This window comes from Rhipicephalus microplus, chromosome 4 (assembly GCF_043290135.1).
Source record: "Rhipicephalus microplus isolate Deutch F79 chromosome 4, USDA_Rmic, whole genome shotgun sequence".
Lineage (NCBI taxonomy): Eukaryota > Metazoa > Arthropoda > Arachnida > Ixodida > Ixodidae > Rhipicephalus > Rhipicephalus microplus.
In genome coordinates this window covers 144,038,046-144,063,716 of record NC_134703.1, presented here as the reverse complement: position 1 = coordinate 144,063,716, position 25,671 = coordinate 144,038,046, and the positions used below count along the sequence as shown (strand labels likewise).

The 25,671-nt window shown below is 46.1% G+C and overlaps 3 protein-coding genes across 6 annotated transcripts in view; 1 reads left to right on the top strand and 2 right to left on the bottom strand.

The window, feature by feature from the left end:
• Positions 1-1,256, bottom strand: part of LOC142814638 (uncharacterized) — a 199,052-nt gene extending 197,796 nt beyond the window's left edge. For all 4 annotated transcript variants that reach the window (XM_075893705.1, XM_075893707.1, XM_075893709.1 and 1 more), the window contains exon 1: positions 1,117-1,256. The gene's annotated coding sequence lies outside the window, so the exon portion shown is untranslated. The remainder of the gene's footprint in view (positions 1-1,116) is intronic.
• The window catches only part of LOC142814639 (disintegrin and metalloproteinase domain-containing protein 10-like), a 260,313-nt gene that overhangs the window by 168,734 nt on the left and 65,908 nt on the right, over positions 1-25,671 (top strand). The window lies entirely within an intron of this gene.
• Positions 5,731-25,671, bottom strand: part of LOC142814640 (uncharacterized) — a 43,160-nt gene continuing 23,219 nt past the window's right edge. Inside the window, exon 3 of the mRNA XM_075893711.1 lies at positions 5,731-6,015. Within this exon, the coding sequence (XP_075749826.1) occupies positions 5,923-6,015 (93 nt within the window). The 3' untranslated portion in view covers positions 5,731-5,922. The remainder of the gene's footprint in view (positions 6,016-25,671) is intronic.

Genomic DNA, 25,671 nt, shown 5'->3' with positions numbered 1-25,671 from the left:
AGAACGGTTTGGACGTGGCACCAAGGCCAAACCTCCACCACTGGAATGAGATCCGCTGCTCGCCCTGGCTTCTAACTCGTTCACCACAGGAACAGCACTGCTAAGCCTGGTCTGAAACATTCCTTCATCTCCGGGATGCACGAAGCTTGTCTTGGCTGGCCTGGTAACACCAGCTAGGTCCCTTTTGATTCCTCAAGTCGAACTATCTGTTCTCTTGCTAGCTGGCCGCATTCTCCAGCATGTCGGTGTTTTCCAGTTCACGTGCGCGACATTCCTCTGTCCACGCCCACCTTCACCATCTTCGGTTCTTTCACTTTCGGTATTGGTTTCACTGTCCTTGCACTAACACTAAGCTAACACATCAGGCCGGGAATTCTCGCGGAGGATTCTGGCACACAACGTACTCTGCAGAGAGAGGACATACGGGAGAGCAACTTTTTGCCACACAGTAATTGTCGTGTCAAGTACCGTCTTAGCACTACCATTGTGCACTTTGTATCTCGAGGTCACAAACGGTTCATGTTCACCAGTATGACAATGCATTGTGAAGAGGAAAGCGTCGAAAAGAAGTAATAATATCTGAGGTTTTACATATCAAAACCACGACATAATTATAAAAACTGCCATAGTAAAGGGCTCCGTGTTAGACAATCTGGTGTTCTGTAACAAGCACTGACATCACACAGCACGCACTTGGCCTCCATCCAAACACGACTTACTCGGCCTCGATCGAACCCACAACCTTCAGGTCAGCAGCCAAGCATCGTAACTGCTACACCATTATGGTGGACACGTGTCCAGCAACAGGTTCTGACAAAGAAAAAAAATGCAAGCAAGCGAAATGGCAATCATTGTTACAGAACAATGATGAATCCTCGAATGGTGCAGACTGTTTATTTCAATAATAATAACTGTCAGGCTAAACATCTCAAGACAACCATATTTATGAGAATGCGACTGTTTGTTTAGTGTGCAAGCTTGAATGCCCCGCACCTAAACAATTTACGTTAAAAAAATTTTTTTTTAAATGCCTCGTCATGTCAACATCACGTTTGATGAGTTGCCATATTCACGGCAAAAAGAAAAAAAATGCGAGGAAAAAGACAAGGCACTTACCAACAGCACTTCCAGTTACCCAGGTACACTTTTTCGAGGGGTGGAAAGCGACAGTACGTGTGGTAGCTGATCGTAAAGCAAAAGCTGGCTCTTGTCATGCAGCTGGCCACAGCCTTCACACGCTGTGTGATCCAGGCAGCACCATCCCTTCTTCAAGATAAAGTTTGTCACCTGGCATGAAATAACAGGTTTAGGCAAAATGCAGATGCTCATGCAGATAGAGAAAGCTAAAGAAATACAGAAGAAAGATTAGAAAATCTGATTAACACATCGAAACATTACTTAGAAGAAGCCACTGTTCCTATAAACACAGTTTATTTTATATATTTTTAATGTTGTCTGTATTTTTGGTAGATTTTCAATGCGCAGTGGCCTCACGCGAGCAAGAGCCGTGACGTTACTTTCTCCAAGATGCATGCAGACCACACGTGTTCCTGTTCTCTCCTTTTTGCCTCCACCTCTCCTTTCACTCCCCTCTGTACCTTTCACGAACGCACTGATGCTTCATTCTAGCCAGAAGCTTTGCTATCTGCCATAGTGCTTCTGAGAATCAGTGGGAGTCGAGCAGGTTGAAAAACGCGGGTGACAGCTGGCATTGCTGGGATGCCTGTTTCGGGTGAGCCACCGGACATCTACTCTAGTTCAGAGTGCGGCCACTAAACGTGGCGGTTTGCGAACAACTAATTCAAATTCATTACTTTCCCCTCATGCTGCTTGAAACAAAAGTTGTACATGTCGATTTCGACACAATTTTGTTTTTGGCCATGTTTTGCAGTACATTTAACATGATAGCATTATCTCGCAAGGTTTGTGAAAGCACACATTCATCCGGTGCACACAAAAGCCGCGTGCAAGAAAGCACGTGACCTCTCCCACCGGTACTGATGCCAGCTAGTACTACAGTTGCTGTGGAAACTATTCACAGTCGTGGAGAGTAGCAGAGGAAAATCTGCGCAGCCGATAAGAAACTCCTAAACAAGAGGATGCATGCCCTAGATTGCCCGGTCAATCGGGCATTTTCAGAAATTGAAAGAAGAGGAGAGATTGAGAAAAATAGTTTTTTTCACTCAAGGGTACATTATTGTCACCACCACATTGCTCGTACTAAATCATCGACATAAACACAATACGGCATCTGCATTGCCTTTAGTATTTATAGAAAAACTAGCAGTACCCCATCAGTACTTCACAAACCTAGCAAAAATAAGTGCTCTTATGTTCCTATCTCATAATTATATGCCTATGGATACTCTGCAACTTTTTTTACTGTACTTTTGCTTGGAAGTCATGAAAAAATTGTTTGATAAAAAGCTCGACTTAAGTTCACACTCAAAGTTTTCTTATTAACACAGCTCTACTAACAAGCAACCTCATCCTCTACAAACTTTCTGTGACTAAATGGCATCTGTACAGTGTCAGACAGTTTCACAAGACTGTATGGCATATTAGTGGAAGAAAATTATTTTATTTTCCATAACACAACAGGGATATCTACACACAGCATGTCCAAGTAGCACAGCGCATGCAAATCTCCACACCCTGTTTACACTCTCTCACACAGCTTCTTGAGTTCTGTCCCAGAGGATAGCACAGCCAAACTATGCATGCTTAAAATCTACAACTTCCTAACAAGCCAGTAATCTAGACTTCCAATTTACCAAAAACCAGTACTTAAGCGCTAGTACATGCCTTGTGTTCCATCCTGAACATCATTTAGAAAGCATTCACACTTTTTTTGCAAGAAGCTGTAAACAACATGAGGACACAAACAAATGAAGGCGTAGTCACTCACCTTGACATTGACACAGTAAGGATCGTAGCACCGCCCACATTGGGCCATGCGAGGAGCCTGCCTTCTTCGGCCCTTCCAGAGCTGCCACACTTGGCGCACAGGTCCTGGGTGCACGCGTTTTGTTTCTTACTACTACGAATGAAAAAGGGAGCCTGACACCCCCCAAAAGCTGGAAAAATTTCATTTGCTTTTATAAAATGGTCTATATGGAGCATTTGTAGAAGTGTGTGCTAGGCTAGCAGGCTTTCAACACTGGGCACTAATTCTTTCTTGGTGAACAACGCAAAACAAACCAAACACGAGAAGAGAAAAAGAAGACGAAGGCAGCACAATTTTTCATTCTTTCTTCTTCACGTTTAGTTTAATTCATAGTAATTTGCCACAAGAAAACAATTGTCAATGGTCTTGGCATGCCATTATTATAAAAGGCACGCCAATATAAGCGATGAGAAAATGACTGCATGCATGCCATTGTACAGCATGCTACTCTTTATAGACTTACTTGTCATATTGCTGATGAGTACAGTAGTCCCAGTTTAAGAAGTCTACTTTACTATATGAGCTGCTCCTCTCTCTCTATTTTTTGTTTTTTTTTTGCTACTAGTGCATGGCTAATGCGCAAAAAAAAAAAAAACGGAGGGACAAGGTTACACAGGCTAGTCAAAAAGCTGCTTTCTAATGTACAAATGCGTACCTTATGCCACTGGTGGCCACTGCTGGAGTGTCGCACTGGGGGCCTCGGTAAGAGCGTCGACACCCCTGCAGCTCTTGCACGTCAGCTAGACTACCAGCCTGGCGCACGGCAGCTACTTGATGATGCCTCGCCTCATCAGCGAGCTGCTGCTTTGCCTCGCCCTGCCACCTGGTGTTGTCCGCAAGCATCTCCAATGCTGCAGCCTGCCTAACGCCAGCGTCGTGCATCTGTTCACGGAGGTGGAAACCAAAAAATGTGTTGCCGTTATCATCCATGAACTCATCACTAGAAATTCTTTGCTGGAAGCTTCCGTTCGTGAAACGTTTCAGTGTGCATAACAATTTCCTCTCTGTTGAAAATACACTGGCACAATGTCATCCGTAAACGGTGCTGGTTTACTGCACAACCAATGTGCAATGTTTGGGCAGACCAATAAGGTGCCTGAATTCATTCTTGCTCATCTCATCAAGGGCATCTTGCAACTCCAACCATCTCTGCACGAGACAAAACCAAACAGCCCTTTTCAGGACTACACAGTCGTTTGCCCGGCTTTATGAGATTACCTCCTTCCGAAACCCTCAAAATGCAATATGCAAAATATGCCGCAAACATGTGTAACAAAAGTGCAAAATGTGCATGATGGCTATGTTAAGTATAGAGCATTTTTTCCAGTGTATTTAAAATAAGCACATTTTCAATTATGCTTCAGAATCATATGACAACACGGAACCATCACAAGAGTTTAACACATTCTTCCGATTCAAACTTACTGTTTTACCATAACTGCAGTACAAGACAAGTGCTTATTCTATCTGAAAGTTATGCACACATTTCGTTCACATAGAACTGTTTTCAACATTTATATTTCTTGTGTATACCGTTGAGGACGCGTGTTACACTTTGTCTAACGTAACTGCACACATGAGCATCACCTGTGAGCATGCAATATCATCTACTGTTAATAAAGTTGGTATCCACAAACCGTGTCGGTCTGCTGCCACTGGTCAAGGTACATTGCCTGCTGTTCTACGATGCGAGGCAGCATGCTGGGGCCATTCGCTGACAGATGCCACTGCTGTCGTTGGTGCTGGGGTACTGAAAACAAAATGAATCTTTTTTACTCCGCAGCACACTTACGTAAGAAGGATTCGAAACTCTGACACGGTAACATAAAAAGATTATTTTATTAAACTAATAACACTGTTGATAAACAAAAAAAAAAACACTGTTCCAGCTTAATGAGCTGGCATCGCATTAGCTGTACCAGCTGCAGGCATCCAATCATAAAAAAAAACTTCATCACATTCTTGTTCTCAGCAACGACAACAGTGCAGCAACTGAGAGCCGCAAACAATCGTAGAGATTGTTGTGGTGAAAGTGCAGTTATGATAGAATCACCATAGTAATGTTTTTTTTGTGTGTGCTTTTTTGACACATGTTGCAATTGCAGCATGCTGTCTATGCCACTCCAACTTAAGAGAGAGAAGGGAGGCAGGCAAATCCACTGGCTACACACCTCAGTCGACTACAGGGTCTCAGAAATGGTTTGGAACACTTGGCATTCTCAAATGAGTTTCAAAATAAAGTTTGTGGCAGTTCTTTCGTCATCGCCACAAATACCACTGCCTCAAACACTGTTCTCGATGGCGCAATGTGTTAGCACCTTAACCACAGTGGCAGCCGAGTGATGCACCACACATAGTCGATAGAAGCAATCGAGTACACTGGTTGGCAGCACAGAATAATGAAGTGGGTTTCGATGTATAGTTTGTGGCAGTGCTTTCATAATCACTGCTAATGCAACTGCTTCGGACACTGTTCTCGATGGCACATTGTGTTAGCACCTCAACCACAGCAGCAGCCGAGTGATGCAACGCATATTATGGATAGAAGCAAACAAGCGCACTGGTTGGCAGGACAGAAAAGTGATAGTCCAAAGCAATGCTTACCGCTTCTGACAGCCAGACCACTGGGCATCATGCACTGTCTACCTTCGAGGTCACAGTCGATTGCAGAATGCGGCTGTGGTAGTTGAAGAGCTGACTGCCACCGGCACTCCTGTAGAGCACGAATGACATGTGTAAGTTGACCCATGACCCACCGAGACACAATTCTGCTCGCACTCACGTCTGCTCTTCTTCAAGCCGCTTAGCCATTCCTGCTCAGAGTTGTGGGGCTCCTTCCACCAGAAAGCCTTCCACCGCGCAAGAGAACTATGCGCAGGGATTGCCTGGTGTTGGAATGCTGCAAACCGACTCTGGAGCTCCTTTCGATTGCTCTTTCTAAACGAGGTGTCCAAAGGGCATGTGGGCATCGCCCGCTAGGGGTGCTCCTCCATAAAAGGCAGGAGGAGCTCCCTCTGACACGCAGACACCCGAGGACCAGGCTCAGTCTGCCTCAACATCTTGAAGACCTGCAACATACACGTTTTTTTTTTTTGCATGGCAGACACCACCTACTGACCACATCAAGAAACCTAACATTATTAAACATGATTACTCAAAGCTATTGCTGTTAGAAAAAATGTTTTAGTTTGAAATGAAAGCAAGACTTTTTTCGTAGAAAAATTGCATTTTTTAGAAGAAGAAAAACACTTCATGTTGAATATACATTCTTCGAGCAGACGGAAATAGCAGCAAGTCTACTTCCGGAAAGTTCGCTGCTTCACGATTGGCTGTGCTCTTTTTCTCGTGCGTTCTCGATGAAAGAGAGCTGCGAACCACCCCTTTATGTGATGCGATCTCCGCAGAATGGGTGTGGAATGAGCAGAGATTTCGACTCAACCACTATGCCTATAGTAATAGTTTTAACTTATAATTTGTGAGCTAGAGCCGTGCAGCAGTTCAAAATTGCATAACATTAATCATGTGCTGAGCATGTCACCTTTAAAATTCTAGTGTTATGTGTTTGATCTGGCATACTTCCCCACGGAAATATTTTAATCGGCTATAAGTATGAGAGGCTGACCACATCCATCGCAGTTCTCTCAACGTGAAAAACATCAGCATTCCGCTGGAAAAAGCAACAATACCTGATGAATGTACGCAGTGCACATCTACATAATGTACACTACTTAACAGAACGTCTGGAAGAAACAAGCGCAGTACTGCATCCCTGTTCAGACATCCAGCTGGAAACCCCATGGCCGGCATAAGGCCCAGGTTTCGACTATAGGTGCCTTAATTGTGTCCCAGGCGTGGTACAATCGTGACACAAAGTATAACGGTTGCATCACACCTGGGACGCAATGGTTTTGAGACTGTGGTGTCACTGGGCAAGATAACAGAAAACGATTTTCAGCCGACTTTAAGAATACACTGTGAATTCCAGGCTTTGAACTGCGGTATATTCAACTCGCGGTTTCTCAGGAGCCTCAAATACCGACCGGCAGCCTTTTCTGACCATGCTCAAAAAGTGTCGCAGGGATAAAGAGCGTCTGCTAGATTAAGGAATCCACCATGGTTCCACGGCCATGAGACCCCTGTCTGCAGATTTAGGGTTCCATTTTTTCATCTTGAGGCAAGCTCCTTTGGTATTTCACAATAGATGCAAAGAACCTGCTTCGTTGTCACATATCTAGTGATCTAAAAGACAAGGCAGGCACCACTTTGTCAGTATCAGCTCCCAGTATTACACAAGCTCACACCTCAAACAGCTCTTTGCACGCAAAGCTCGGAACAAAGGTGCTTTTTTTATTGACGACCTGTACCTAGGGCTGTACAAATAGTGAATTCTAGAACTGACTCATATACAAATGAAATATTACTGTCTAGGGCTGAAAAGATAGCTTGGAATGACGACAGTGAAGAGCTGAGCAGAACGCGCGCAGACTGCAGGAGCGTTGTACGCATTTGTTTGGAAATATAGCTAGTGCATATACTTTCTTCCCCGCAACAGTTTTGACAGCAACTCGAATACAAGTAAAATTGAATGCTGTTCGAATAGTAAGCCAACAATTTTAAAATTATTTCTATGTTTTAACAATATTCAATTTGGAGCAAACAGTCACAACACACTAAAAAAGAAACATTATGAATCACTTTACCCAGCGAAAAATATCACTGTTAAGTAAACTTAGGTAAGCCATATAAGCAGCACCAACCTACGAGATAATTTTTAACTGTATGCTGAAATACTGCAGTTACAAATTGAAGAGGGTACTTCGTCGCCACCTTTTAAATAAGACTGAGGCATAAAATGAATGCCAGGCCTGCGCGGAAGTGGCAGCACAGTCACAGCAAAAGCTAGAAGAGCGGCCTTTCAGAGCCTTTTCTAAACACTCATTGGGTAACTGCTCCAAGCACACTTGCTTGATGCCCACTACAACATTATTAATAAAAATTTTATGGTAGAATGCCGGCATTTGCTATGGTTTTTTTTGTCATTTTTCTGAGAAGCGTGGTATGCTCTAAACTATTGCGAGGAATTTTCGGCCAATTGTTCACGCAGTGGCTGACAACAATAAAGAATTATGCCTGAAGTGAGTATGCTCCACAGTTATTAGCCGAACAAGAACAAGCTTTTGTAACTGGGTTCGAGCATTGGACGACCCACTCATAACGCTATTTACATTGTGTGACGACTGCTTCTTCTTTTGCTGTTTTAAAACGCTTTATAAGTCATGTTACCGCGATTGCTTTCTCGACGTCAACCTGCCTCAGAAAAGCTTGCCAACGAGTCCTAAGCAGGGGCGTGCCTCAGCAGTAGAATACTGGGCTGGCACTGTTATGCCTAAGAGTTGCAAACGAATGTCATTGCTTCTGCTAAGGCAACCAGTGTCAAGGCGAGCGAGCGAGCCCGCGTGACCGCATCATCTCAACGACATCATCTAGCCCGGCGGCGCCGGTGTGTCTAACGCAACGAATGGCGAGCTCCCTCAACCCTCGGGCCCAATAGCAGCCCGATATTGCAATCAACGCCACCCAGTCTGGTGAGTCTTACGCAACGCGTGGCAATATCAATCATCCATGGGTGCAACCCAGCAGCGTTTCCTGATTGGAGGATTATGACGCCACCACCAGCGGCAGTTCTGATTGGACGCTGCTGACATGAGAGTTCACCCGGGGCCTCTAAATAACCAAGCAGTGCGATGCGAAGCAGCCAACCTATGCGTCGGAGAAAAGACGACAGCGTTAGCTTATAGCCGGTGCGGCAAGTAGATTCTTAACAGGGGCAAACAGCAAGAGGCTAGTGTGAACGATGGAGAATCTTAAAGTGAAGGAACTCATCGAAATTTGTGGGGAACTTGGCTTTACTTTAAACCGTGCAAAACGAAAGCAAACCATCCTTGAGTGAAGGATGCAGGAGTGACGGCTGAAGAAATCGATGAAGGCTGGGCTGATATCAAAGCAGGCCATGAGGAGGCTGAAAGACGAGAAGTTAGCAAATGCGAAGAAGCTGAAAAGCGGGAAGTTTGCAAAGGCGAAAAAGCTGAAAGGCAAGAAGTTCGCTAAAGCGAAGAAGCAGAAAGGAGAGAACGCCGTCACAGAGGCCGAAAGACAGAAGCGCCTCGAGTTGAAAGGAATAGAATTGGCAATCCTACAGTGTTTGCAGGCGCCTAGCGTAGCTTCTGTGATGGTTCAGGTCAGCGGTCAGAGAATTCGGGACCAACTGCCATAGTTCGTAGTAGGCGAGGACATGCCGAAGTTTCTCGTCAAGTACGAACACCTCTGTGAGCGAAACGCCTTGGAGCGATCTCTTTGGGCGCAGAGCCTGTTAGCTCTTCTTCCCAGCAAAGTGTCCGATGACGTGATAATGTGCTTGTCGAGAGAAGTGTTTGAGAGCTATGACGAGGTTAAGGAAGTGCTCTTGAGACGTTATAAGTTGGCACCCGAGGCATTCCGGCAAAGGTTCCGGTACACAAAAAAGCGCAATGAGTCACACGTTGACTTTAGGTTTTTGTCTTAAAGCCGATTTAAATGGATGGCTCAAGGGCAACAATGTTTATGTCGATCTCGATAAGTTGGTAGAATTCACTGCATTGGAGCAATTTTACCGCTACATCGAGGATGACATCAAGCTATGGCTGCAAGACAAGCTTGGCGAAGTACAGCTAAACAAAGCAGCAGAGTTAGCTCAGGAGCATTATACTCGCCGAAAGTTTCATAGCAGGGCAGTGTGCGTTGAAAGAAGTGAAACAAAAAAGCTTTTCAAAGAAACCTGATGAATAGAAACCAACTCAGCACCGTAATTACAGAAAGGACCTGTCTCTTATGAAGGACACTGCAGAGGAAGGGCAAACGAAAGTGCAGAAAACGAGCATGGTTCCCAAACAGCACACTGACACCACATGGGTTTGAGTCACAGAAGCCGCTAATCTGCTATAACTTCAAAAAGGAAGGGCACGTCGCGGCAAACTGTAAATAAAAGTTTGCTTTCGTAACAATCCGAGAATCGAAAAAGAACATGCGGTTGTTAGAGCCGTATCTCCAGGAAATTAGTGTCAATCGGAAAACATGTCGAGCACTTCGAGACAGCGGCAACCTTGGACATTGTCCATCTTTCGTATGTTTCTTTGGACAACTTTACAGGAGAGTGCGCAAGGATCAGACAATCGCAGAAGAGCAGAGTGCTTGCTTACCAATTGCTACCGTTGTCATTGAAGGCCCGTTCGGTAAGTTTCGCATAAAAGTGGCTGGGGCTGCCGTACTTCTAGATCGTTTTCTTTATTTTTTTCCGAATAACTCTTAGCAGCTTCTCAAAGAGCTGGGTAAATCCTTCTTTTCTAACTCCCGGATGTAGTCCTCACACAATCGCAAGTGTGGAAGCTTTCGCAGCAACTTTATCTTGTGCAATGTAGTGAAACACCGCCTGCACAAGTGGCCGAGATGCATGACCTTGGGGGCGAATCGTCAAGCAAATCTTGAACAGAAAATTTACCCCGGGTGAGTCACTTTTGTAGCCCATCGCTGAAGTGAGTGCCACCGTCTCTGTCGGCAGAGGAGACAACATGGCCCCATTGAATGAGAGTGAAGGCACAGCTCTCTCGCCTGCAGCTGAAAGTGAGAGGGTGCTGTCGAGGGCTGATCAAGAAACACCCACCCGAAAGCAGCGGGAAGACCTCTCGATTAAATTGCTACTAGAAAGCGTAAAATTGAAAACCAAGAAAAATAATGTTTCTTTTTAAGAGAAATGTGGACTCCTATATTGTAGTTACACAGATGAGCAACGTCGCAAGTATGAGCAGCTTTTGGTACCGCATAAGTATCGTCCCCTAAAAGTGGCCGGTTACTGAGGTGGAGCACGATACTCGAACAGCACAGCTTAGACGTTTGCTACAAGAAAGGAAAGCTAAACGCTAATGCAGATGCATTGAGCCGAGCATTTTGGTTAGTACCTTCTCCGCCTTTCGGTCTTTCACTGGGGAGTCTGGGCAAAATTTGGTCTTCATCATGGCCTTAGCCGAGCAGTCTCGTCCAGAGTGATCTTAAGAGGTCAACTTTATGTTGTATTCTATTTTATTGTGTGTGTTGTTGTACGTGTAAAATTTTGTGTTCTCATTTTAAGTGTTTTGTATCCCACATGTGCCCCTTGATGTAGAAGGAATGAAATTCAGGTAGACACGTAGCTAGGTATATATTGTACAACATTGTGTCTGGTGTTCTGTCAGGTAACCAAGGGCACAGGCTCGTGTCATGTGTTGTCCATTGTCAAACCATTCTTGACAAGTTGAACCTGGGACCAGTGCTGAAACCAAAAATTGTCAGAAGAGACTAGCAAAGCTAGTCGACAAGTTTTGCTGACAAGCCAGTGGAGCTGGGATCTGTCCACAAGAACGGGATCTGTTCTAGGAACTGAGCCTGATGCCACATCCTCCCCATGGCCCTGGAGGCGAACCTGGAGGGACCTGGCAAATGAGCACGCCCGGCAATCGAGCCACGTGGAAGCAGCTCGTCTTTTCAGCGCATTGTCTAGCGGCAGGGGTGCTGTAATGCCTGAGAGTCCCTACCAAACGTCATTGCTTCTGCTAAGGCAACCAGTGTCATGTCAAGACCAGCTAGCAAGACCGCCTGACGCCATCACCTCAACGACGTGATCTAGCCCGGCGCCGCCGGTGTGTCTTACGCAACAAACGGCGAGGTATTTCAACCCACGGGCCCGATAGCAGCCCAATGTTGCAATCGACGCCATCCAGTCTGGCGAGTGTTACACAACATGTGGCACAATCACTCGTCCATGGGTTCAACACAGCATCGGTTCCTTATTGGAGGACTCTGATGCCACCACCAGCGGCGGTTCTGATTGGACGCTGCTGACATGAGAGTTCACCCGGGGCCTCTAAAGAACCAAGTGGTGCGATGGGAAGCAGCCAACCTATAAGTAAAGAAGAGAACCGTAGCATTAAAGCGTCCAGACAGCTCGACTTTTCGAGTCCCTAAGCTGTCAGCCCCAGTGCAGAATATGTAACGCCTCTATTTTATGCTGTACATAAATCTTGCCTTAACTAATTGTTGCTTTGTCCACTCGTCTATCAGCTCTAAGCAGAAGCAGCAGCAAGCTGAGAAGCGCGCTACCGACCAACCTTGGCGGCCCATGACCTCAGCGCACTATGCAACAGTGTCGGCAGTGGTGCGGAGGTGTTGTGATAGCATCCGCTTGAGCAAGTCAAATGCATTCTGGTGGATGTATTGCCAGTCAAGTTTATTCGGGCATCATTTTCTTATATGATCTGTGAGAGGGTGAGCCTTTCTTTATAAGATCTGAGAGGGTGAACTCCCAACAACAGGCAGTAAGGTCTAAAAAAGCACGCAAGTAACTCTTTTTTGGTTTTCGGCATCTTTGCTAATGAGATTTTCTCCAATGTTTCCCTCAGTGGCTGTACCATGCTTTGCACTACAACATAGCCAAGAAAATTTGCCATCAGGAATTCTACCTCACTTTTCTTGGTCTATTGAGTGAGATGGGCAGTGCGTATGCACTCAAATATTTGAAGTAAGATTATTGTATGTTCCTCCCATGTTTTAGTGGCAACAAAGACGCTCTCAAAATAGTAGCATACATTGTGAATGTCGTTAACAACCTCTCACATCAGCATATTAAATACTGCGGGGGCAGTCCTAAGGTCAAACGGCATGAAATGAAACTGGAACAAGCCAGAGTCACATGTGAATGCTGTAAGCTCCTCCGATGCGCTCGACATCCGTACCTGCCAGAATCCTCTGGTAAAGTAGAATTTCAAAAGATACTGAAGTCCCATGAGTTGTGCGCACATAATGTCAGGTCGTGGTATTGTCTCTAAATCGGTACAACGACACCATTCAGCTGCCAAACGTCGGTGCAAAGATGCATCATACCATTTTTTTATGACACCAATCGTGTCCCGATAAGCCAATGTTAAGTTTTCAATGATGCTTAAACACATCTCCTGGATTTCTCGTTCTTAGCTTCTTCAACTGTGAATGGAATCAGATATTGCTTGACATGGATGGATGTGTCCATTGCGAGCTTAAGCCAGCACAGTAGAACATCGGTCTTTTCTGGCAAATCGGAGAATACCTCGATACGTTTCAAGCAGTACCACCACCACCTTTTTCTCACGAGTTTTTAATAAGAGGGTACAGCCAAGGCTCTGTCTTATTCTGTGTTTGCACGAGTGGGGCATGAAGTGAATTCTCAGCACCTTCGATTTCCGTTTGATTGATTGATAACACAGCAGCAGCTGTCGTCGTTGACGTGTAGGGGGCCTTCTGGAGCTCATACTTTCTGAACATGTTGATGTGGAAGACAGTGGCTTTGTGACCAAGGTCCACAGCATAGTCCAATGGTCTCTTTTTGTCAATTCCAATAGAATGGCCCTTCCTTGTGAGCATCACTTTGTTGCTATTCGGAAGTAGCAGCACAAGGACTTTGTCAATTACACATCAGTCCAGTTTCTTCACCATGCAATCGTAATAGCTCTTCTGCTGAATGCGTGCCTTCGCAAGGTCTGGAGATGCAATGCTGCAGGTTCGTTATAGCCATTCCCACAACTCTACAGTATATTCATAGATTTACTAGGTCACATTATCCAGCTTGGGGTTAGTCTACAGGTCTCTCAAAATCGTCACTGGGCCGCAAACGCAGCAGCCGCATAATAACTCGAACGGCGAGTACCCAGTACTTTTTTGTGACATCCCTCGATAAACGAAGAGAGATTCGCGCTCTCAATGATCCACGCAGAGCGGGAGAGCATCCCTTAAGGAACTGCTCTGCTATCATTACGTCACGAAGAGCGTCACACATTTTCTCTACATTTGCAACCTACATCCAATGGCTAAACGGTCCCCTACACGAGAAGCATACTGGAGACCCGTCGCCCAGTCCTCTGGTCCCACCTTACGAAATTTCTCGCGATATCTTTCATTGGTATAAGTCATAAGTAGAAGGAGAGTCAAGTGGACTAATGCCCGATAAAGCCTCCCCCGTCAGACACAAACTGAGCGATGAGGCCCATTTCTATCGAGGCCAATCCTGGGGCTCCACAACATGCTCAAAACAAAGGACAACAAAGGATTAAGTGACATCACTTTTCTCAAGACCTACAAGGCCGTTCATTCGCGCAGCCTGTCCAAACAAGCCATTGCGGAAAAAACGACAGCATGGGCGTTGGCTCGCGGTAAATTAGAAGTTTGCCACATTCTTCCCCTTTGTGGTGTTTCTCACCACCGGACGCTCGTTTCAAAAAAGGCACAGGAGTTTCAAGTCGTGGGAACACATCCTGGCTATGTTTCTCATGGACAGCACATAGTTGACGACCGAGAGTCACAACAATAATCATTAGTTCGTTAACCAGTCTGGCTCTCAGCAAAAGGGCAGAGCCGACCCAGGCACGTTCGACAGAATCGTGAGGGTCTGAATGTGGGTGTAGATTAGCCAAATAAACGACGGAGGCTCCAAAAAACACAGAGAGACACTTCTATGTGACACAAGACAAAATGTGACACTTGTGGTAACCTCCATGCTCACCGGAGTCAAGAGTACCGCGAGTGCAGGATTAGCGAGCGACAGGGCCGCATCTAATGTCGCTTGCTCACGTGTAGCGCACCGCTCCGCAAGCGCTCAACTAGTAAAGCAATTAGGGCAGCGCAACAAAACAGAGTTCGCTCTAATAAAAACACACAAATGCTTTAATGCTTTTGGCAGCACCCCACAGTACAACACCCACTCTTGGGACGATGGGAGCAAAGGCTCCAGGCAGACCTAGGCCACAAGAAGAAGTCGCAAGCAGGTCGCAGCTGGCAATAGCTAGATATGACAACGTCAATAGGAAAAAGCTCCTTCGCGGCTATGCAGTGCACTTCATAGTGGCTATGCTGCACACTTCATGAGTTATGGCAAATCTCAAACACGTAGGCCTCTGGCAAGTGCAGCTCGGTGTAGTGGAACCACACTCGAGAACTAGGCACCAACGTTTGGCTCGGCTCATCGTACAGAACCGAAGCTAGCGTAAAGGTAAACACGCCTGCTGAGGATGCCGAAGCCGCCAGGCAGGCTACAATCTGGTGATTCCCAAAAGGGTCGCGAAGGAAGAGAAAACATGTGCTTACTGTGCACTGCCCAAGGAGAGAGAGACCTTTCTAGCACACACGTGACTTGGACTCTCCATGGTTCAAGATCATGTGCCACGCACGTCACAAATGCACGGGAGAAGGAAAGAGAGCAGCAGTCCGGCAAAAATGCCCGCAAAATGGTTGCAGGCATGCCTCAGATTCCTTCAGACTATAGAAAAACATGAACATACATTTATAATCTATTGACTGCATCATGAAACACCCGCATTCACGATCTGCTTACGGCCTTCTGGCAGTGTTGGGCGGTGGGCTCCTATGCTAGCGAAGCAGAAGCCTTGTAGGCTGACCAAGGCAACAGCAATGATGCCACAGCGGGTGGTGTAGGGGCCGTCGCACAACACTAGAATCAGGTGCCGCTAAAAGAGTGTGTCAGCTCGTCAGCCACAGCTAATGTACTCAGGACAGCACAGGGTTATGACCCAGGCTCAGGAACAGCAAAAGAGCGGGCCGTGCACCAAGAACAGTCTCAGGATGACGCCCCCTTACCCGAGGGCTGCAGTGGGGCATGACCCAAGCTCATGAACAGCATCCGGATGGAGATACAGCACTATAACCTACCCAGAACGAGGCCGGAGTCAAGGACGAGGTGCTGGCAGTCACAGGAGCAGGGGCGAGGCCAAGCTCGGGAGGTCACAATGATGGCAAAGCCGGAGCAGTGCTAGTGCTCCATCCGCTCTTGTTGAGTCTCAGACGTCCTCCATGTCGGCCGGCCAGCTCTTTCACCTCATTGCTAGAGCTCATCCTCAGTGGCCCGCACAATGCACGCACATTTTTTCATCAGCTCACACATAAATCATCGCGCGCAACGTCACTCTCGGCCACGCACACCGATCATCATCACCGAAAGTGGGCGCAGTTCAAATTTGGCCTTGCACACCAAACGCCGCTCAACCCCACCACTCTTTCACCGTCCTCTTACCACAGTAATGCTATCGCTTGGCGACACTGAAGTTTTAAATAGAAGCACCGTCATCTGTGATGAGCACAGCATCAATAGTTCCTTAAATTGTTCGCCAGCATACATCAATCTTGTTAATCCAATAATTAAAACATTAAAAAAAAGTGCTGCCTTGATGTTCCAACATGCTGCTTCTTTGAGGTTTTTCTGCCAATGCTGATTATTTAAAAAAAAAAAGCGGCCGGTCTTTGCAGACAGCACAGCACAATCTTAGCGAAAGCTGAAAGAACAGAAAGCTGGAAAAAATTTTTTATAGCAAAAGCTAGAAAAAAATGCACTTCTAAGACAAGGACGCCAGCTTTTGCGCTCCCTCGCAAGCCTGCTTCCTCTTTTCATTGAAAAGGGCTGCCAAGAGAGAGCACACCCAAGCATCGCGGCAGCCGACAAACTCAGGACGCAGGTGGCAGTTGGGAGATGATTAAGACTCCAACCAAAAGTTTTGAAGAAACCCGACGTTTCGGAACCAACTTGGTTCCTTCGTCAGGGGTGACAGCGGAGGCTACTAGCAGCGTCGTCTTCAAAGCACTCGAGGGGTGGCTAATGACCCCCCCCCCCCCTCTCTTTCGTTTTGCCGTAGAGCGCAGTACGTGTGAATACACTGGGGGAAGGGTTCCGAGAGAGCGGTTGATATTATGGGCTGTCCTCTGTATGTGCCACGACTTGAGTAACAACCTTCGCCTCCAGTTCGGCTCGCTTTCAAGGATGGCCATCGCTTCAAATTTTATTTTGTGATTCAACGTCCAAGCTTGTTCGGCGACTGCGCTGCGCTCTTTGTAGAACTTCCGCACATCGTTAGCGTGTTGCTTCAGTCGTTCCGGTAGGTTTTTTGTCTCGTCAATATACGACGAGGGGCACTTGGCACACGGAATTTCGTAAACGACACCGGGGTGCCTGTTCATTGTTGGCCGGTCTTTCGGGCGGGGGAGGAGGCGGCCCAGCATACACGAAGGCACGTGCGCGATGCGAACCCCTTCCTTCCTGAAAATCCGCGCTAACATCTCGCTGGTTTCCTGAACATGTGGAACCGGCACGCGTTTTGGGGGGGGCTGCCAATTGAGGTTGATTGGTGTTTTTACATCCTCTGCTGCTCTGCGTGGCGGGTGGTGGCTCGAATGAAGTTTTTTGGGTATCTGTTTTTTGTGAGATCAGCAATTACACGGGCCTCCTCTTTCTTTCGCTCTGTGTCATTAGAGCATAAGTTTCTGGCTCTCTCGAGTAGCTTGGTCACAACCGAGGCCTTGTGGCAGGCGGGGCGGGAAGAATCGAATTGAAGGTAGCAGCCAGTGTGCGTTGGCTTCCTATAAACATATGCTCGGTGGCAAATTTACCTATGCTCGGTGGCAGGATTATCATGGCAGGTGACTTCAACCTACCTGATGTAAATTGGTCCTCATTAAGTCCAGGTCCCCTGTCGAATAATATAGTCATCGACTTCTTATTTGCTTTTAACCTAACTCAGCTTGTTGTCGAAAATACACGAACACAAGGACAGTCGCACTCAGTGTTAGACCTTGTATTTGCAAGTGATCACTTTTCCACCGACAGTGCAAGTGTTGAAACAATTAATGGCATATCGGATCATAAAATAGTTTTGTGTACTTTGCCTTTAGCAACTCCAATACGGCAATCTGGCCCAGTGCAATATGTGCCCTCCTTCAATAAAGCTAATGATGCGGCGATAATGAGTTACCTGTCGCACGAGTATCCCGAGTTTTCTGAGCTATGTGCAGATAACACGAGCATAGATGAAGTGTGGGCACAGTTTAAGCATCATATCATGCATTGTATTTCTAACTTTATTCCCAAACGAAAACTGGTTACAAGAAAGCACAACCCATGGGTTACCCGCGACATAATTCACCTTAAGCGCAAAATCAAGCGTGTAAGGAAGGCAAAAAAAAACGCTAGGAAGTGCTAGCTCACAAATAGCAACGCTGACATCGACCTTAAAAGGAAAGATACGAGACGCAAAACGGCATTTTTATGGACACACCCTACAAAAGTTTATTAAAAGCGCACCCGATAAATTCTGGCGCTACATAAGCGTAAAACGGTCGACATTATCGGTGTTTCCAGCTGAAGAGGGCAAGAAAAAGGCGAATAATTTCAATTCTTACTTTCACTCTGTTTTTAGCACTGATAACCTCCGAAAGATTACACCGGGTTCCCGTCACGATGACCAAGGCAGATCACTTCCGTCGTTAAATATGACAGTACCTGGCATTCTTTCACTGCTATTAGACCTTGATGAAAAGAAAAGTAGTGGCCCAGACGAAATACCAAACACCTTCCTTAAACGCTATGCTGAACCCATTAGCAAGTACCTCCATCTCATATTTACAAAGTCAATTAGCGATTGCCGTCTTCCGGCGGAGTGGAAAATCGCGAAAGTTGTGCCAGTGCACAAATCTGGTGATACTTCTATCCCAACGAACTACCGGCCAATTTCTTTAACTTGCACTAGTTGCAAAATTCTCGAGCACATTATCTTAAAGTTATTAACCAAGCATGTAGAAGAAAACAACCTCATCTCTCTTTCTCAGCATGGGTTCAGAAGTGGGCTATCTACTGTCACTCAACTTGCAGAGGCTATACATGACTTCGGGCTGGCAATAAATGAACAATCACAAATCGATGTAATTTTTTTAGATTTCTCTAAGGCCTTCGACCGCGTGTCCCACTCTAAACTCATCACTAAACTCATAGACAAACTAGGCAATGGTCCAATAGTTGAATGGATTAGTGATTACCTTTCAGACCGCTACCAGTTTGTGCACTATAATGGACAAAATTCTGACACTGTTAAAGTTCTTTCGGGCGTTCCGCAGGGATCCGTTCTCGCTCCGCTCTTGTTCCTGTTATTCATAGATGACATTGTTGAATCAGTAAACGTTAAAATTAGACTGTTTGCAGATGACTGCATGATTTACAGTGAAATCAAACACATTGACGATCAGGTTGCCCTTAACGATTCCCTAAACAACGTAGCCCAGTGGTGCCATGATTGGCAGATGGTTATTAATTCCGAAAAAACGGTCGTGATGAACATAAGCAGAAAGAAAAACAAACTATTATTTCCATACTCACTTAATGGTGTCACCCTTCGCACAGCAACTCAGTATAAATATTTAGGGCTTCTAATATCATCTGACCTCAAATGGACTGCGCATATACATCAGGTGACGAAAAAGGCAATAAACAAGTTGATTTTTCTAAAACGGACCCTACGCTACGCTACCACAGATACCAAGCGCTTATCTTACATTTCCTTTATAAGACCTATGCTAGAATATGCGAATATAGTGTGGTTTCCTTCAACAAATACTGACATAGCTTTGCTCGAGAGCGTACAGCGCAAGGCGGTAAGATTTATCTTTAACCGCTATAGGCGAACGGATTCCCCTTCCGAGCTTCTGCTCCGAGCAGAGCTACCTACGCTTCGCGATAGAGCAAAAATACATCGGTTGAAGTTCTTTTATCAACTGTTGCACGGCCACTTTAAAACTAATGCCTCCGTCTTCACTACTATAAAAGAAAAAGGGAAAGTGCGCCAAAAACACGACCTCATCTTCAAAGAATATTTCTGCAGTAACAATACCTTCAGGTTTTCATTTTTCCCTCGCGTAATAAGAGAATGGAATGCGCTTGATCCAGATACTGTAGCACAGCCAACACTTCAAAAATTTTTAGAAAGCGTTGAAAAACTCATGTCTGTGCTCCCAAGTTCCAGGTGTTAACCTAATTGCGTTCGGGAGAAAGCATCCACACTCTAACATTTTATTTTATTTTCTTCATCATTTGGTTCAAGGCAACTATGCCTGTATGATGTATACATTACTTATTATCATGATCGCGCGTTTCTTATGTACTCTTCTTGTATTGCCACTATATTGCCTTGCTTGTATAATGTTTGTATCCTTTCCACTCCTGTAATAACCCTCAAGGAGGGTTGACAGTATTTTGTAAATAAAATAAAATAAAATAAAAATAAACGGAGAACTCCAGGCCGTTGCGCTTTCTTGCCACCTGGACGTCGAGAAAGGGCAGGCAGTGGTCGCTTTCATACTCGGTCGTGAATTGTATGGCTGGGTGCACGGAATTTAGGCGTTGTCTGAAGTTTTCAACTTCAGCCGTCTTAATGACACAAAAGCAATTGTCCATATAACGCAGAAAAAGCTTGGGTCACGGCGAGAAAGAGCTGAGTGCTTCCTTTTCTATGTACTCCATGGTCAAGTTTGCCATCGTGATGGAATGAAAGCTCCAATCGCGGGTCCACTGTTCTACCTGAAAATAGTTCCTTTGTAGGAAAAGTACGTAGTGGAGAGGCAGAACTCCAGTAGACAACAGAGCTCGTCAACCGCCAAAGGAGTCCTTTCACTATGCCTTGCGTCCTCCTCAAGTGCATCACGGGCAGCAGAGACAGCTAAGGGAACTGGCACGTTGGTGAACAATGAAATGACGTCAAATGAGACCATGCTCTCGTCATCGCCGATGCTTACATTTGACGCTAGCTGCAAAAAGTGGCTGGCGTCACGGACATGTGTTCGTGTCTTTCGGGTTAGTGGGGGCGAAGATTTAGTGGTTTCGAAGCACGGCCGCCTGCAGCAACTCCTCAACGCCGAAGAGCTTGGAGATAGACGGCCATCGCATATGCTGCATTGAATGCTCCAGCTTCTCGGCGATGGTATGCAAGACTCCAAAAGCCTGTGTCGGCTGCCGCTAGTGAGATGCCACTAGAAAAGTTTGCGAAGCTGGCCGACCGTATATACGATTACTCCCCCGCTGGCACTGCTATTGCGTCAGCGGCCGCCGTGACACCCGACACCGAAGTGTGGCCCTCTTGCCTCGAAGAAAAAGTGGACGAACTCGCCGTCTCCACTGCTGCGATGCGAACTTCGACGCCCTTTTGCATGCGAGTGTCGTAACATTTGATGTTGTAGACTTCAAGGCAATTACATACGCACAACGTTCTGACAGTGAACTGAGTGACTTACGTACAAGCACCAGTTCTCTTTCATTGACAGATGTACCGCTGCAATTCTCTTCAAGTACAAATGCGTGCGACCTGTCTTCTGGACACAACCAACTATTTTTGCCTTCCCCATACCGTCGTCAAATTTTCGCAAAGCTGCACGAACCAAGTCGCCCAGGCATTCGTGCCACACGTCTTATCACACGCGTCTGTCTACCGGCAACGTACGTCGCGTCTCTATAGCAACCAAAATATTTTGGAATGCATAAAAATGTGAAAAGTGTGTAATTTTCAGTTGCCATCTAGTAAACAGTGCAATAAAAACACTATATATGCAAAAATAATAAAAACAAAAAACTTAAAAATATGCATTTTAAAGATAGGTGTCTCAGACACCATATAAAAAGTCACAGCTTTGCCGCAAAGACGAAGCAATAAACGTGATACCAACGATTTGAAAGGTCACGCGCAGAATGGAAAGCAGATAGAAACGTGCCCCGCGTTTCTCGTGCACAAATTACGCACGAAACGCACAGGTACAGATGCACGCGAATAAGCGTCTCATTTGTTACTTCACCGAGTCTGAGAAGCATGGGCTTTTCGCAAACGAAGACAGCAATAATTGCAGTAACCTTTGTGCACCTGGTAACTACAGCAAAATCGTTCCAAGGAAAGCCCGAGGCCAGCAAAGCATACAATCCTCCCCTCCTCCCCATCGTGAGATAAGGGCGCGCGAGGGGCGTCGCTGCCCTTCTCTAAGCCGGGCAAAGTAGGCGTTGGAGATTAGAGCGGGCGCTGCTGCGCGATGTGCGCAGCGGCGCCATCTTCTGGTAACCATCTTTCTGGTAATGCCGAAAACACAGCAGCAGTAAGTGATAGACATAAATAGCTTGCCGTTTGAACAGTGAAGAATGTTCTCCGAGGCGGCTCAGTGGTTAACGCTTCGCTTTCATGACGCAGAGATTTTACGTTCGAATCTGCGCAATGGAGTGCGTTTTTCTGGATTTTTTTTTTCCTTTCTTGCGTTTTCATATATATAAATAGATATACATACACTGTGCATAATATCGACGCCGATGCCGGTGGCAAAATTCAGCCAAGAGTTCCCATATATTCGCTATCGCAATAAAATAATACATGCTCTACAAAACGTTTCTATTCACGTAGACAAAAAAATTAGAACCAAAGTTCTGCTTCATTGCTCGTTCCCTGCGGTGAAGCATTGCTTGGTCTTTAGTGAGACACAAGTGATTTCGTATACTTTTTCGAGTAAATTTTTGTTTTCTTGCTATACGAGCCTACAGGTCTTCAAATAAAGATGAATACCTGCGATGTGAATGATCTTTCTATAAATTAGATGTCCAATTAACTTCACTATTTTGTCTAGCATAACCTCTTCCCATGAGCACAATACTGTGCAATGGTTTCCACTCCGCATAGATTGGCGTTCTAATATATGCATCCAAGCATATTTCCTAGTATTTTTCACTTTGTATATTTCATTGTATTTTTCACGTCGTATTTAAACAAAGAACATTATCGCCAGCAGTTTTAAAACGTTTCACGCTGCTTCATAGTCAGGGCCGAGGAGTGCTCCGGTTGCCTTCTTTTCGTGAGAAGCTCTGGAGCCAGCGGCAATACATGGCGCCCCAGCGACGTGTGGACCTCGCAAGTAACTAGAGTAACTAAAAGATTGTGAACAAAGGTCAGCAGCTATGCACTTGCAGTGGAGGAGACAACTTGAGGCCGTAACAAAAGAAACCCATGAATGGGTACAGATGTCTCAGACTCAAGTAAGGCATCTTTGTCATAAAACTTGAAGCTGAGCTGCTGCCATCCTTGGGCTCTAAGCTTGTCCTCACTCAATTCAGGTGTCGTCACAAGACAGTTTCGAGTGGCACGCGTGTTTTGAAGCACTGGTGTGCCCCCACGTGCATGTGATGACGCCGTCATAGGAGCGACTAGTGACACTGGATGCAACTCTGTGTGTGATATAACAATACAAGGGAAACCAAAACTGCAGGATCCTGGCTGAGACAGCCACATCCACAATTTATACAGGTGGTAGACCTTCCCAAATATTTTTACATGTAAATGCATTTCTTAGCCAGACTACCTCAGGCATCTATCGGGATGCATCTACCACCTTGCCCCAAAATAACAGCCGCAATATGCACGCATCCCTAGCAGCCGGAGCCCCCACCATGTCACGCTTCGGCATCGGCAGCTGTCAGCAACAGCTGCAGGCGCACGCGCTTATCCTTGCCCCTAGCAACCGGAGGCCCCACTTCCTTGACTTGAATGTGACTTGCCACCGCCTCAATGCAGTGTATTTGAAACGCATTTGTAGCAATTGTCCTGCCAGCGTTTGTGTAGCGTTCGTATTGATAAGACAGTGACATTATGGCCGCCACGTACAATGACAAGTGCAGTGCTTCACCGCTTCTCTTACCGTTTCTTCTCTCTCCTCCCTATGTCCCACTCTCCCGTCTTTTGGAGTGAAGCGCGCGCCTCACTCTCAACTGTTACCTGGCTGGGTGCCTCTCAAGAGGATGGCTTTGAGAAGGTACCTCTAGCAAGAAATGTCAAACAATCCAACCCGAGCATTACAACTCTCTCTGGGTTAGCCGCAGTGCTGGGTTAACCGCCGCAAAACGCCAACACCGAGCTGAAGACCCGGAAATGTGTGCTCGATACGCCGCTCCAAAACGTCAACAGCAAGCTGAGAGCGCTAGTTGTTTTGTTTCCTTCATAGTGTTCATTGACTGTGTACGCTAGCTACTAGAGCTGGAAACGCATACCGCGTTTCTTGCGACAGAAAAACGCCAGGCACTGTGGACTGCACTATTGGATGAACGCTGTAAGAAAAAAAAACATTATTCTTCTAACGCTTCATTCTTCGACCACCTAATAAACATATTTTCTCTCTCTCTCTTTTAACACTGGGTTCTCACGTGCAAAACGCCATTATGGACGCTACGCAATGCATTCACATTTCCTCACAATTGAGGGCATTTTTTTTAGAATTTTCCCTGACTCTTAGCAAATGCTCTTTATTTTAAAGATATCGCTATTTCGAAAGGAGCCATGTCAAAATTGTAAAGCAAGTATCTTTTATTTGGTGTGACGACACACCGGGGCGCCACCATGCAGACGCTTCCCAGTAACGTGCGTGGTTGGATTGCTCCGCCAGCCCTCTCGTGCGCAGCTCACAGCCGCTCTCGCATTTCCTTTTTTTTAATTATTATTTCAGTTATAGTTCACTCAACCAAATCATAAAAATACTGCTGCAGCTCCTTCACTGACTGTGGGAAGAGCTAAATACCTGCATCAGAAAAGTTTTTGCTTCTCATAATAATCTGACTGCCGGCGTCGTCTGCTATGATCGCCTATATGAAAACAACGGGGGCCGAGCGCGCTGATTTTGTGAATTCTTTTGTGAATTGAAGCATCTAATAGGTAATAACACGTTCTTGCGCAAAAAAGACATATTTTTGCTGAAAGAAATGCATCCAACCACGCCACTTCATTCATTGTAGGTAAGCATCTAAAGACGGGCCGCGGTTGACATGACAAGTGTGCGCGAATTTACGCTTTTGTGTAGCACACATAGCCGCAAGCGGATTTCTCACTTTGTGGGAAGCAACACAGCATTCTTGCACCCGCAAGCAAACGCGACCTTCATGTTACAATTGCGGGCTAACGCTAGAGTCCCACACACGTGCGTTTCCTAATCAGAGTTTTAAATATAGGTAAAATATCACACGAGAAACAATTTCTCTGTGGCACGATCCTAATACTTATTGCAAAAATTTTGTACAGTTGTCACCCGGTGCACGTATTCAATCGCCATCGAGCCACACGTGGGTGTAAACTAAGAATGACTGGCACAGTTCCACAGCTTGTACAAAGAGATAAAACGGTTAAAAACAAGTTTATTCCTATTCCGATGGAGGCGGTGGCCGAACTGCCGGGGGAAACGAACGGTGGCTCGTTTGCGCCGAGCGGGGGAAGGGGAGGAGTCAGCATCTGGAAGCAGTTTCAGCAACCGGTCCTTCGCGGGTTCGGAGGCTCGCTCGTGACACAGGGATGCTTGGAACACAACATCTCCTCCCTCCTTAGATTGTCGCTTGGAAGCAATCTGGGGGCCGCCTTGGGCGCGTGGATGCTCTGGACGCACTAGGAAGAGAAGCCTCCGCTCGCTGGGTGTCGTTTCTTTTGTGTTCAGGGTCGGCGGGCGGCGGCGCCGATTCATCTGGTGCGAGATGCTAGGCTAAGTGGAACGAAGCTTCCGTCGAGGTGGCTGCTTGAATGGGAGGTTCCCTTGGCAAATTATCTGAACGGGGTAGCTGATTAAGGTGGCGGCATGTGGCCTTTCCACCAATGTCGACGAGCCATGACTGCAAACCTATGCGTTTGAGTGCCGTCGCTTCAACCCAGCCGGGCTTTCTGTGGAACTGGCGGGCGTATATGCGCTGTCCACTTTCAATTCTCCTGCTATGCGGGAGCCTTTCTTCCTCCGACGGTGCTTTCGCTGAGGGCTCCGGGACAATTGCTGTCAGCTGGGTTCTCATTTGTCGTCCGAACATT